Source organism: Aquarana catesbeiana, linkage group LG03, assembly GCF_042186555.1.
Source record: "Aquarana catesbeiana isolate 2022-GZ linkage group LG03, ASM4218655v1, whole genome shotgun sequence".
Lineage (NCBI taxonomy): Eukaryota > Metazoa > Chordata > Amphibia > Anura > Ranidae > Aquarana > Aquarana catesbeiana.
Window position 1 is genome coordinate 35,011,322 of NC_133326.1, and position 14,031 is coordinate 35,025,352.

A 14,031-nucleotide genomic window follows, 5' to 3' on the forward strand; every position below is an offset into this window, starting at 1 on the left:
TTTGCATGACTTTGAGTGACGTGTAGCAGCAGCCAAGTTGCTTTTTATCATTACTCAGACATGCCCATTAAGAGCAAAATGTTGAGAAGCCATCCCTACCCTCTATCTCCCCAAATCTGCTCATTGCATAAAATGACATTGCTAGTAGATGTCCCTATACCCTGTGCCAGTCTGTAAGGTCATATACCTTTTACATATTCCTATATAAATGGTGCTCATTGAAGGCCTGTAATGCAGGGCGCAGGGGGTGCCGCGCCCTCCCCATCTACATGCGGGGCACCGGACGCATGTATTCCACAGCACATGATTAGAGTCGGAGGCTCTAATAGGCTTCAAAAAAGGGTGGGCTCAGGGCGCAGAGCACTGCGCTCGGAGCACATCCAGTTGTGTGACCATAGACAATAAATATTCACTATGGTCTTGCTGATTCTCCTCCTGGCCAATCAGGAAGCGGGTCCTGAGACCCGTCACCCAATTGGCCGTACAGAGAGCAGATCCGATCCTAGGAGGGGGGGAGGCACACGGAGGAAAGGAGGGAGGAGATGCATGGCGTGATGCAGGGAAGGAGGAGACACAGGGGAAGCCGCCACCCAGAGGGGTGCACGATCTAGATGGGGTAAATGCGGGAGCGGCCGACCCCCCCAAAAAATAAAATAAAAATACCACCAGCCACCACTGATGATGCTTGGGAACTTTTCTACTTTTGATGACCTTCCCTTGTCCAAACTTAGAATGTGATAGAAATCTCATAGCTGCAAGAAAGAGGGACATTGTGTCTCCTATAAACATGATGTAAAAGCGTGATCTACTTCAATCGAGCACTTTAGATCCCTATCAAAGGACTTTATTATAACAAGCAAAATATATTAGGTTATTTGTATCAAATTCTTCATTGAGATCAGTGGTGCCAGTCATTCTGTTGTCTGGATTGAACTCAAAAGTGTAGGAATTATTTAATTGCCGTGGTATTTGTTTTGCCATGCTTATGTTCTGCTCATTCATGGTGTACACTTCTTTTCAGGTTCCCAACCGAAGGAAAGGCCTCGCTCAGCAGTCATTGCACCGGATGAAGTTGCCTTCTCATCTCTTAGCTTTTCAAACAGAAGGCCGCAGACTACAATCTCCATATCCAAGAGTATCTCCACACAGAATATTGCAGGGTGTGTAAGTCAGCATAGGCAATTGTAGCTGCTGTGGAGCTATGGGTTTTAAAAATTGCAGTGGGGAACATATAAACTATATTGTGAAAAGTATTGGGACGCCTGCCTTTACACGCACATGAACTTTAATGGCATCCCAGTCTTAGTCTGTAGGGTTCAATATTGAGTTGGCCCACCCTTTGCAGCTATAACAGCTTCAACTCTTCTGGGAAGGCTGTCCACAAGGTTTAGGAGTGTGTCTATGGGAATGTTTGACCATTCTTCCAGAAGGGCATTTGTGAGGTCAGGCACCGATGTTGGACAAGAAGGCCTGGCTCGCAGTCTCCATTCTAATTCCTCCCAAAGGTGTTCTATCAGATTGAGGTCAGGACTCTGTGCAGGCCAGTCAAGTTCCTCTACCCCAAACTCACTCATCCTTGTCTTTATGGACCTGGCTTTGTGCACAGCTTTTTGAAGCAGGGAGATAAAATTACACTATGCAGTGAGAGCTGATTAAAGGGAAGACGCACACCACCTTCACACAAGAACAGAGCTGAGGCTGTAAGTTGGAATGCCCTGACATGTCACCTTTTTACCGCATGGTGTCAGAATACCTTGTCAGAAGTGACTCATGCTGATAACAGAGGAGTGAAGCAGCAGACAGAAATTACACTTAGTGCTTTGGATTGAGACAAGTACACACTTTATAGTAAGGATGAGCTCCGGCGTGTTCGCACACCCCACATGCAGAGCCTGCCAGGAAGTCGGCACTGCGATGCGCTAATCACAGGCAGTGAGACATTGTCCCAATGTGCGGCTGCAGAGATCAGGAAATGTCTCACTGCCTGTGAGCACAACGCATTGCTGACTTTCTGGCGGACACACGTGGGGTGTGCGAACATGCTGGAGCTCATCCTTACTATATGCTTTGTTCATATTTCATGTCTGAGGTTTACAGCCACTTTAATATTTAGCTACGGATTGCACTAGGCATTTTTGCTGTGCTAAACCCTTGCTGCCCATATAATCCATTTCCCTGATCCTTTTGTTCTGACTTTGGATGCATTAAATGGTTAAACAGTGGCCAATCCATAAACCATACACACATATGGCATTTTAAGTGCTTATCTAGGAAATTCTTAGTGTTTTGAATTGGCTCTGTAGTAATTTGATCTGGGACCTTTTTATTTAGGGTTGGATGTGATGAAAATATTTGGAACAACTTTAAGGCTTTGTCGCAGTCAACGGATTCTTTGCACAAAATCAGCAGGGTCAATGCATCTACAGAGTCCCTCGTCGATGAAGGTAAGACCCCCATGTACAATGTGTGGTTTGTTAACCAGAAACTTCTAAGATTATATGAAAAAAAAAAAAAGGAAAAGTGTACTGAAAAGTCAGTGGCACAATAGTACAATAATATCAACATTGACGCATTGCAGACTAGTTTCTGAAAACATATCTCCAACTCCCAACATTCATAAATCTTATATTATAAATATAGCATGGTGTATGTGTAACCATTACATTTGTCCTATTTACTGTTATTATTGTAAGCGAAAGTAAACCAAAATCCAAAATATTTGGGTTGTGCCCAGAAAAGTAATAGAGGGGACAATTTCCAGTGGGGACACTAGTTCTGGTGAACTGGAGGGGGCGTGTTACCTGTTATGGGACAGGAAGTGAAGGTAAATCTCCTCAATAGGACACAGATGGCAAAAAAATTAAAAACTGACATATATCATAACCTTCCGTTACTCTATCCAAAATTTTGTAAAAAATTTGCCTATAATTCTACTTTAAAGCAATTGCCACAAGAGAAAAAAATTGACTGCGCTGCTTGTGTGAGGGACTTAGCTCATAGAACTAAGCAGGGACACTACTGTTCCTCCATCCATTAACTTGTAAATATGTGTGACTAAAGCTGGCCATACATGGATCGAAAATTCGGCTGGTTCAGCAGGAACCGTCCTAATTTCGATCAATCTATGGCCAATCCCATTCATATCTATGGAATGATTTCTCATGAACCAGCTTGTTGGAAAAATTTGCTTCGATCAGCGTATGCAGCCAGTTGGCGACAGAGCTGATCAGTGTATTCCGACAGCAGGACACCGTGGGAAGGATTAATCTATCCACCCCAGCTATGTGAATGGAGGAATTGGTTCAGTTTTTTTCATTCAGTCCAGTGGACCATTGAACCATATATGGTCAGCTTAAAGGGGTTGTAAACCTTTGTGTTTTTTTTTTTTTGCATTAAGGGGAAAAAACAGCTGGCAGTGACCGGCCCCCCAGCCCCCCGGTTCTACTTACCTGAGCCCTTGAACTTGACCCGCCGGGAACGCGCTGTCTCTCTGCCCAGGGTTATTGGCTCTTGATTGGATAGATTGATAGCAGTGCAGCCATTGGCCCCCGCTGCAGGCAATCAAATCCAATGACACAGGGGCGGGCCAATTTATGCATTTGGCGGCTATGGACGCAGAATGCTGGACTCAGGAGCGTGCCCACAAGGTAACCCCCTCGGGGAAGCAGGGAGGAGCCACGAGAGCCGCCGGGGGACCCCAGAAGACGAGGTTTGGGGTCACTCTGTGCAAAACGAGCTGCACAGTGGAGGTAAGTATAACATGTTTGTTGTTATACCTCAGAGCCTAACCCCCGGTTCACACTAGGGGCGGCACGACTTGCAGGTCGCCTCAGCGAGGCGACCTGCAAACGACTTCCGTGGCGACTTGCAAAACGACTTCTGTATAGAAGTCTATGCAAGTCGCCCCAAGTCGCCCCTGAAGTAGTACAGGAACCTTTTTCTAAGTCGGAGCGACTTGCGTCGCTCCTATTAGAACAGTTCCATTGTACAGAACGGGAGGCGACTTGTCAGGCGGCTAGGTCTCCTGACAAGTCGCCCCTGTGTGAACCGGCTCTTAGAGGACCAGGTCTGGTCTGAATGTTATAATAGAGGGGGCCGGATGGATGATGTATCACAGGGTGAATATTGATCAACCGGGAGGGTTATTTTTTCACTGTTGGTTAAAGTGTTACTAAAGAGGTTAAAGTGTTACTAAACCCAGGACCCTGCATTCACTATATCTGGTCTCCCACAGTACACAGAATGTGGAAATGCAATTATACTAGTAAATATAAAATTCTAAATACCTTTTCTCATCAGCAGTATATAGCAGTCTTGATATTTATCAGTGTCTGGTTAAAGCTTGTAGGATTAGTTTTCAGTCTCCCCTGGCTGTCCTATGAGGCTGCATGACCCCTGACCCTCTGTCTGGACATTGCTGATTGGCCCTGTGCTGATCACATGGACCCTCCCAGGAAAAAAAAAAAAATCTAGCAATACACACCAAACTGAGCATGTGCAGACTGACTCCAAGGCTCTGCACTGTCAGGAGATGGATTGGGATGGTAGAAGAAGGGGAGGATCAGAGGAGACAGGATCAAACAGTCTTTTTACACAATGCAGAGTATTAACCCCTTAGGTTCCACAGTGAGTATAACCAGCATGCTTTACTTCATATACAGACTGATTTTACTGTTGTGGGTTTAGTAACACTTTTTAAGTCTAAAGTTGTGAAGAGATTACAATATGCTGAAATTCAATGATGGTGTGACCATATACACCAAACCATATTCTCTTTTGTTTTAGTATGTTTTTTATGCATATTACATTTTCTGTAAGCTGTAACATCAAGACTAGTACCTTCATTTAAGTTTTTTATGATTGTGTTTTATTTGGACATATTTTGAAAATAATGTATTTTAGTAATGGAATCTCTTTACTCTGCGGACAGGCACAGACATGAATGAGGGGCAGCTCATGGGCGAGTTTGAGGCAGATTCCAAGCAGCTGGAGGCAGAATCCTGGAGTCAGACGGTGGAAAGCAAGTTTCTTAAACAGCTAAAGAAAGAGGTGGTGAAACGGCAGGACGTGATCTACGGTAAGAACTAAACTCTGGAAGATGAGTTAGTACTCGGCAACTGGATGGAGTAGTTAAACACAGCATCAGTGAACAGAAGAGAACAGAGATGGGCCACTCAATGGGCGCTCTTCTGGGGTGGGTAATGGCCTTCCATAGGGAGCAATATAAAGAAAGCCAACTACCGTGTGCTACCATTCCATATCAACATCATCATTTGCCTTGATTTCGATTTTACTCCACAGAATTGTTGGATTTCGTGCTTTAAAAAAATATAAACATGTTGAGACTTAATTTTTAAATTATTTTCTTTTTCAATAGATTTTTATTGAAAAATTTCAGACAGTAATACATGTAGACACAAAGAAAATCAGATGTATAAAGCTCTGTGCAAGATATAAAGAGGATCCAACCTTAGGGCAGAAATGATGCAGTACAATTATATTTTGATATCCACAACAAAGAGGGTTCTACACCTCTGTTTACAATCCAGCCCCAACTACCGTGAATAAAGCCGGTCATAGACGGATCAAATCTCGGCCCGTTCAGCAGGGCTGGCTGAGATTCAAACCCTGTGTGGGCAAGGTGATTGTACCCAGGTTGATCGACCAACCAGCTGGACGGATTTTTCATGCAATTTTTCATGCAATTATTGCCAGCAGCTAGAGTCAGTGGCAATACCTGCTGGGAGAACACATTAGCTCCATTGGAGGGATTCCCCCCCATCACTGACTGTGTTGATGGAGCGATTTTTCTTTCTTGCAACGCATGGTTGCAGGAAAGAACATTGCTACGTCTATGGACAGCCTAAGAGAGGAGAGTAAGAACATTCATAAAAAGGGCAAGTAAGAGAGGGAAAAAAAAGTGAAAGGAGACAGTGGAAAAGGGTTTGGGGATACAGGGAAGGAAAGGAGCAAGACCAGTTAGAGAACAATTATTATTTCAAAACCATTTCCTTCAAATCTAGGTGGATGTTAGCTGGTCCATAAAGAATCATCAAAGTCTCCAGGGAAAGATTAAAGGGGTTGTAAACCTAAGTGTTTTTTCACCTTAATGTATCCTATGCATTAAGGTGAAAAAACCCCTTTCAGTGACCGGCCCCCCCATTTTACTTACCTGAACCCTCGAACTTGACCCACGGGGATGCACTCTCTCTCTGCCCGGGGTTCTCGGCTCTTGATTGGATATATTGATAGCAGCGCAGCCATTGGCTCCCGCTGCTGTCAATCAAATACAATGACGTGAGCGCTGGGGGGCGCGGCGAATCCTGCATTCGTGGCTATGGACGCCAAATGTTGGACTCAGGAGCACGCCCGCAAGGTAACGCACCCCTAGGGGGTTATCTGTTGTGGGGAGGCGCCTCAAAACCTGCGGGGGGACCCCAGAAGAGCAAGTTCGGGGCCACTCTGTGCAAAACGAGCTGCACAGTGGAGGTAAGTATGACATGTTTGTTATTTAAAAAAAAAAAACCCTTACAATCACTTTAAGTAATCCAAGGGGACCAAACCTCAAATTTTTTTTAGCCTCATCATGGAGTCATTAGTTTTTCATACACTAAATACCATGACGTTTTCTTTGATTGTGTAAACATTGACTGGTTTTAACAAAAAAATGACAGTCTATATTGAACTGGTTGTTGGTCAGCTATATTGTGTAGAGAGGAGTTTGATTCATCTTCCTGGTCCTTTTTGTGCAGAGCTCATGCAGACAGAAATGCATCATGTCCGGACTCTGAAGATTATGAATGAAGTCTACTATCGGGGAATGCTGACTGAGCTGCAGCTTGAGCAGAAAGTTCTAGAAAAGATCTTCCCATGCTTAGATGACTTGCTGAACATCCACACCCAGTTCTTCCAACGGATTCTGGAGAGAAAAAAGGAGTCAGTGGCTGAAAAAAGCGAGCATAACTTTGTCATCAGAAGGATTGGGGATATTCTGGTGAACCAGGTAATATCTGTAGTGTAGTAAGGATGATCTTTTGATCTCCCTCTTTCTCTCTCTCTCTCTCTTTCTCTCATATATATATATATATATATATATATATATATATATATATATATATATATATATATATATATATATATACACTTTACTATATCTGTTACATTGCTGGGTTCCTATATGTCTTACTTTTGTGAATTTCGCAAGACTAAAGTGTGACAGACCTAGCCGGGACAGAGACTTTTGGAGAGGACTGAATGCTAGCCTCTTGCCTTGTGATTATGGGCCCTGGCATTTGGAGGAACGGTGCTCTTTGTAAGCTGTATGCCTGGGGACCCCTGAGGTGGTGTTACTTTGGATTCAGGTCCATGTCCCCTCAAGACACACAGATTTTGGGAACCCTGCGTATGCCATATTAGAAATAGTGGCTGATTCATAATGATGAGACAAATACTGTTAGGAGATGCTGATGTCCACTCCAGCCACCTGTCTGTTGTCTGCTATAATGTAAATTTGTCTAGTATGACAGCTTCTAAGAGTCTTTCACCCATTGTTGTTTGTGCTAATTAACCCTGCAATTGTATGAATGCATTCTGTGTTGAGATGTATGATAATGTGTATTGTAGTTAGGGAGTCACGTCGGCTGCTTTAAGGGATTAGTTAATTAGCTCATGTTAATATATGTTTCTGGTTACAGGTGTATTGTTAGAGTAACATGAGCAGGCGGTAGGAAACTCCTCTTTAACTGTATATAAGACTTGTATTCTTGTTGTAATAAACTGTCTGATGTTTTACCCTACACTGATCTACGACTAGTAAATGGGAAAGCTAAGGGGTTTTAGATTGTGTGGTACTGGACAGAGGAGCGATACAGTGGACACACTCATCTTGAGAACAGGGGTCCGTCACATAAAGTAATACAAAAATTGTCTCGTAATCCATATGGACTTGGCAACAACTGTATGGTGCTATAGTCTTTCGAGGAGGAGTCACAAGCACAGCCATTGCTTTGGTGAAACAAGCTTGTATTGCCTCTTTCCATCTACATCAGTTGATAATTGCTATTTTAAGAAGTTTGTTGTGTTTTTATAATCAAATTGGTTTTAAATTAATCAGAATAATTAAAGTGAAATTTCAGGCTCACTTAAAGTTAAAATGCAGCCAGATTAGTGCAAAATAAATTAGCCCTTGAAAAGCAACCCCTATGCGACCTTGTATTTAATTTTTTTCTTAAAGTAGAACTATAGGCAAAAATTTTTTTCATTATGGTTAGAGCAAGGGAGTGTTATAACCCCTGTCAGATTTTTTTTTTTTGCCATCTGTGTCCCATTGTGGAGATTACCCTCAATTTCCTGTCCCATAGCCAAAGAGGAAGTGAGAGGAAACTGCTGCAAATTAACCACTTAAAGCGGAGGTCCACCCAAAAAAAAAAATTTACATTAGTAGTCTCCTTTTAAATTTAATAAAAATAATTTTGCTAAAAAAAAAATCTTTACTTACTTGAAAGACCCTGTTGCTAGGGTCTTTCAAGTAAGTAAGGGTAGGGTTCAAGTAGGGTTGCTGTCATCCTAATCTGCCTACTTCCTATTCCACTTTGCTCCTAGTTCTCTTCCTGACTCGCCTGGGCTCATGGGAAATGATGACACATCATTTCCCATGAGTCTGTATGGTTTACTGTGTTGAAAAATCGCATTGTTTCCAAACAGGAATCTAAGTTGTCATATCAACGGGGCGGGACCTTCCTCCATCGCCGCCCGTTATTATGGCAACTATACAATCGTGCTACGGCTGACGTTTAATTGCGCATGAGTGAGATCGAGAGGTGCATGCTGGTTACCCAGCATGCACCCCTATCAGGAAATTCATTAAAAAAATATAGACTGGGCTTCACATGCCCATACTTAATATGGAAACGGCCACAACAGCAGGGACAAGATATTAAGTAAGTTCTAAAAATGATTACAATATAGAACGGGAACGATTGCTATATGATTAATGGTTATATGTTGTAATACTGTTAGGATCTGAAGAAAAAAAAAATTATGGCCGTTACACCGCTTTAAGGACCGGAAGATTTGCCCCCTTAATGACCAGGCCATTTTTTGAAATACGGCACTGTGCTGCTTTAACCGACAATTGCACGGTCGTGCAACGCTGTACCCAAATTAAATTGATGTCTTTTTTTTTTCCCCACAGCAATCATGGCTGTAAAAATGCACTAATTACTGTATAAATGTCGCTGGCAGGGAAGGGGTTAACACTAGGAGACGATCAAGGGGTTAAATGCGTTCCCTGGGAAGTGTTTCTAACTGGGGGGGAGGGGACTGACTGGGAGTAGAGAGAGATCGCTGTTCCTGATCACTAGGAACAGACGATCACCCTGTACTCCCGTCAGAATGGGGATCTGTTTGTTTACATTGACAGATCCCCGTTCTGGCGGAGAGGGTGAAGCTCCTTAACAGGGCCACAGACGGCAATAAAAATTGACAAGCATTCTAATCCATTTCCCCTCTGTCCAAAACAAAAAAATAAAGTTTTGTCTTTAGTTCTACTTTAGGCTAGGTATACACTAATAGAATTTAAAACCAAAAATTCTTGGGAAAGGTCATACAAAAATTCTTAGTATTTATTACGTATATAGTGCTGTCAATTTACACAGCGCTTCACATATATATATATATATTCGCATTTCAATGTTGTTAGTAGTTCAAGATCTCGTTTGCTTTTCACATTTTGGAATAAAAACAAGATACGCTGTTAGAATTTTGTACATTCAAGAAACATTTTCTATCCTGCTCCCTCAATTTTTCTCGTTACTGCAGTAAAAGACTAACGTCCATTTGACCCCAATAATGATTGGAAAAATGTTCTCGCAACGAAAAATATTGAATGAAATTCTACTAGTGTATACCCAGCCGTAGTGTTCCTCTTCTTCTCTGTTGGCCATTCCTTAGCTGAAATAATGCCCAGAGAAAAGATAGGATCCAGAAGCCACTGCTTTGCCACTGCCGGGTGACATCGCACCAGCCACTATACAATACAACTTGCAGCCACCACTTTGACAGTCTTAAACTGGCCATACATTATACAAATCGTATTCCGTTTCCTTCAACTCCTAGATTTACCTTCAACTATGTCGTGTAAGGCCCTGCCTGATTGTATAAAAATTTAAAAGTGTTTAGGTCTGACCTCATATTATATGGTTTTGGTAAAGCTAAAGGAAACTGTGTAATGTATGGCCAGCCTTAGAAACCTGGAGCAGTATGGAACTGCTCAGAGCTGGTAGTGCCCTGATGTCAGGACACCAATGAAGCTGGACCACCTTATTAAAGGATAAGTTCAACTTTGAACAAAAAAGAATAAATGCACATTTTTTTTTGCAGGTAAAAAAAAAGTGCATTTATTATTTTTTGTTTTAGGAGCCAGGAAAGCATTGCACCAGCAATAAGGAGATCGCTGATGCCATGCAGGTGTCCTGCAAGACTGTAAGTGTAAGCTGCGATGTACAGGTAGGCAGTTTTACACTGACAGGAAGAATCAATGATCTACCACAGCACAGCGCTCAACAGCGCCCTGGTAGTTCATTAAGGACTACAAGCCGACAGCCGCAAAGGCTGCCGGTACTCGTAGTTCATTGTTTGTTTAACAGGGATCAGTGACGTGGCCCTGTGGGCAGGGCCCCGCAAGACTGCGCTCTGTTTGAATTGTGTCAGCGAGTACAGGGAGATGATCCCCGCCTCACTGCCACGAGAGGGGGGAGAGAGAGGTGTCTGATGCTGAATATGTTATACCCTAAATATGGGTGTAATATGTTAAAGGTAAACTTCTCCTTTAAATATCACTTGCAAGTAACAGTAAAATTATGTTTTTTCTTCACACACTCCCTCCCGGCAGAAGAGAGGGATGCTAGGTATACTATACTATGTAGAAGTGCTTCCATGCAAGTTTTAATTACTGTGCAAAAATATAATGTATGCCCGGGGGTTCTACTGGTAAGACAGCACAAGTACTAAAGCTAGAGAGGACATTTGGTGCTGGGATTATAAAATGTTGAAATGAATGATTGAGGAACAATATTGCTGGGGCTGCCCTCAGGCTCAGTTCACACTTGTGCGATGCTGGGAACCCTGCAAATCCACTGCGGGGTTCCCGCATCGCACCCGACTCACACAGCAGTTCACACTGCCATATGCCAACTGCCGGGAGTGTCAATACATTGTTAATGACACCCCCATTTCAGCTTGCATATCGCACTGGAACTGACAGTTCGGACATGAATCGGATTGCATGGGTGTGAACATCTGATTCTGGTGCGGACCAAAAAAAGGGTCCTGTGCGAGTTTGGTCCGAATGTGATGCAATATAAACCATACTATTTGTATGGCTGGAATCGCATCGTGCGGACATCGCATGTCCATGCGATCTCGCAGAGCATGCTGGTGTGAACCGGTACTCAGGCTTTGTAACTTTTACAAGTTAGCAGCCAGATATTGTAGTTGATTTACTGGAGAGAGCAAAATCTGGTGCAGCTGTGCATGGTAGCCAGTCAGCTTCCATCTTCAGCTTCAGTTAAGCCTTGACAAAAAATAAAAACCTGGAAGCTGATTGGTTTCTATGCAAAGCTGCACCAGATTTTGCACTCTCCAGTTTTAGTAAATCTGCCCCATTCTATTTTGCCCTTAAAATGGAATAGCTATGGTTATATAAAAGTCTTGCATAGAAGTATTTGAAGCCTTGTTGGAAATCCAGTAGACTCCCCGTGAACACGAATTACCGGTTGACTGTTACTCTTTGCTTTTACGAAGTATCGTAATAATGAAAAACGTTCCATATTTTATTACTGAAGATGCAATATTTATTTGTTTCTGTCTTTGCAGTTCTCTGGTGAAAAAGCTGAACACATGAAGAGAACATATGGTAAATTTTGTGGCCACCACAATGAAGCCGTGAATTATTTCAAGGATTTGCTGTCCAAGGAGAAGAGGTTTCAGGCCTTTATTAAGGTATTGGAGCTACCAACTCCATCTTTACGTTATAGATATTTCTGGTTTCAAAACTGTGCATATTACTAAGAGTCTGTTTTGTTTCAGAAAAAGGGAAGTAGCTCATTAGTCCGCCGTCTGGGGATCCCAGAATGCATACTACTGGTTACTCAAAGGATAACAAAGTACCCAGTGCTTTTACAGAGAATACTGCAATATACAAAAGGTAATCATTATTATGTGTGTCTTAAAGCAATATTAAATCGTTTTTTTTTTTAAATAAACATGTTATACTTTCGTGCGCTGTGTAATGGTTTTGCACAGAGCAGCCTGGATCATCCTCTTGGGTCCCACGCCGGCACTCCTGGCTCCTCCCTCCTGCCGGGTGCCCCAACAGCAAGCAGCTTGCTATGGGGAAATCCAAGCAGGCGCCCTCCCAAGCCGCGGCTCTGTGTGTCCACTCACACACGGAGCCGCTGCACGGCCCGCCCCCTCCATCTCCTGATTGGCTCACTGGTTGTTAAAGACAGCAACAGGAGGCATTGCCAAAAGCCAATCAGGAGTGCGAGTCCCTGGAGAGGCAAGGCTCTCAAGGACATCACTGGATTAAGAGGGGGCTCAGGTAAGTATTATGGGGGCTGCACACAGAAGGTTTTTTTTACCTTCATGCATAGAATGCAACACAGCTGCCGCCCTGTAGCAGTAAAACTGCTATAGGGTGGATTGGAAATTACTCTGTATTTTGAGCAGTAAACAGCAGGTTGAAACTTTTTCATCAAGGTGTTTACTGCCGAGAGCTTGTAATACAGAGTTTAAGCATATCAGCAGATATGCGTAAATGTTAACCCTTGATGAAGGGGACGACGTGTGGTCCCTAAAATGCGTTGGCTGTAAAACGAACTATACGTTTGGAATAAAATCTTTTTGTAAACTCTAACAACTTGTATGGCGCTCCAATTTTTGAACTCCCTTATTGCTTCCATAGTTCAAGATTGTTTTCAGTTCCTTGGTTCATGAGAGCAGCCCACTTAGAACCTAAATGCCCCACTGAGACGCCACCAGAACGTTTTTACTAGGGTGGTCCCGATACCACTTTTTTAGGACCGAGTACAAGTACCGATACTTTTTTTCAGGTACTCGCCGATACCGATTACCGATACTTTTTTTTTTTAATGCCACGTGACAGTGTTTTCTTTTTGGGGGGGGGGGGGGGGGGTGAACGGTGTATGTGTGTGTGTTTTTTGTTTTTTTTTTTACAATTTTTATTTTTTACAATAATATTTTTTTTATTCTTTATATGTTTTTTTTTTTTTTTGTTTTTTTTTTTTTAATCAGCCCTGTTGGGGGGCTTTGGTGAGATATCAGGGGTCTTAACAGACCTCTGATATCTCCCCCTTGAGACAGAGAAAGAGACAGAGGATAGAGATTCCCCAGTCCCTTTCTCTGCAGCCTCAGCTGCACTGAGAATGAATGGAGAGAAGACAGCGGCTCCTCTCCATTCATAAACTGACACATCGTAATCACAGGAGATTACAATGTTTCAGTTATGTGAATGGACAGAGTCAGCTGACTCTATCCATACACACAGCGGAGAGAGACAGCAGAACGGAGGGGACAGAGAAGGAGAGAGGAACGGAGGGGACAGCGGAGAGGCACAGGGAAGGAGAGAGGAACGGAGGGGACAGCGGAGAGGCACAGGGAAGGAGAGAGGAACAGAGGGGACAGCGGAGAGGCACAGGGAAGGAGAGAGGAACGGAGGGGGACAGTGGAGAGACACAGGGAAGGAGAGAGGAACGGAGGGGGACAGCAGAGAGGCACAGAGGAACGGAGGGGGCATGGAGGAGGATGCAGTGACAGTCAGCGGTGACTGATCAACGCTGTATGTCACTAAAGCTGCTGAAAGCCGCTGGGGGAGAATCTTGTAACTCCCCCACCGCCGATCACAGCTGACTTCCAGGTATCGGCGGAAGCATCAGGAGCATTTGCCTGAGTACAAATACTTGGGCAAATGCTCGGTATCGGTGCCGATACTAGTATCGGTATCGGGACAAC

The 14,031-nt window shown here is 43.4% G+C and overlaps 1 protein-coding gene across 5 annotated transcripts in view; it reads left to right on the forward strand.

Annotated features, from left to right (window-relative positions):
* AKAP13 (A-kinase anchoring protein 13) overlaps positions 1-14,031 on the forward strand; it is a 446,306-nt gene that overhangs the window by 396,289 nt on the left and 35,986 nt on the right. For all 5 annotated transcript variants that reach the window (XM_073618416.1, XM_073618419.1, XM_073618420.1 and 2 more), the window contains 6 exons: positions 1,022-1,160; positions 2,332-2,444; positions 4,931-5,077; positions 6,753-7,003; positions 11,875-12,000; positions 12,088-12,205. In XM_073618416.1, the coding sequence (XP_073474517.1) occupies positions 1,022-1,160; positions 2,332-2,444; positions 4,931-5,077; positions 6,753-7,003; positions 11,875-12,000; positions 12,088-12,205 (894 nt within the window). The remainder of the gene's footprint in view (positions 1-1,021; positions 1,161-2,331; positions 2,445-4,930; positions 5,078-6,752; positions 7,004-11,874; positions 12,001-12,087; positions 12,206-14,031) is intronic.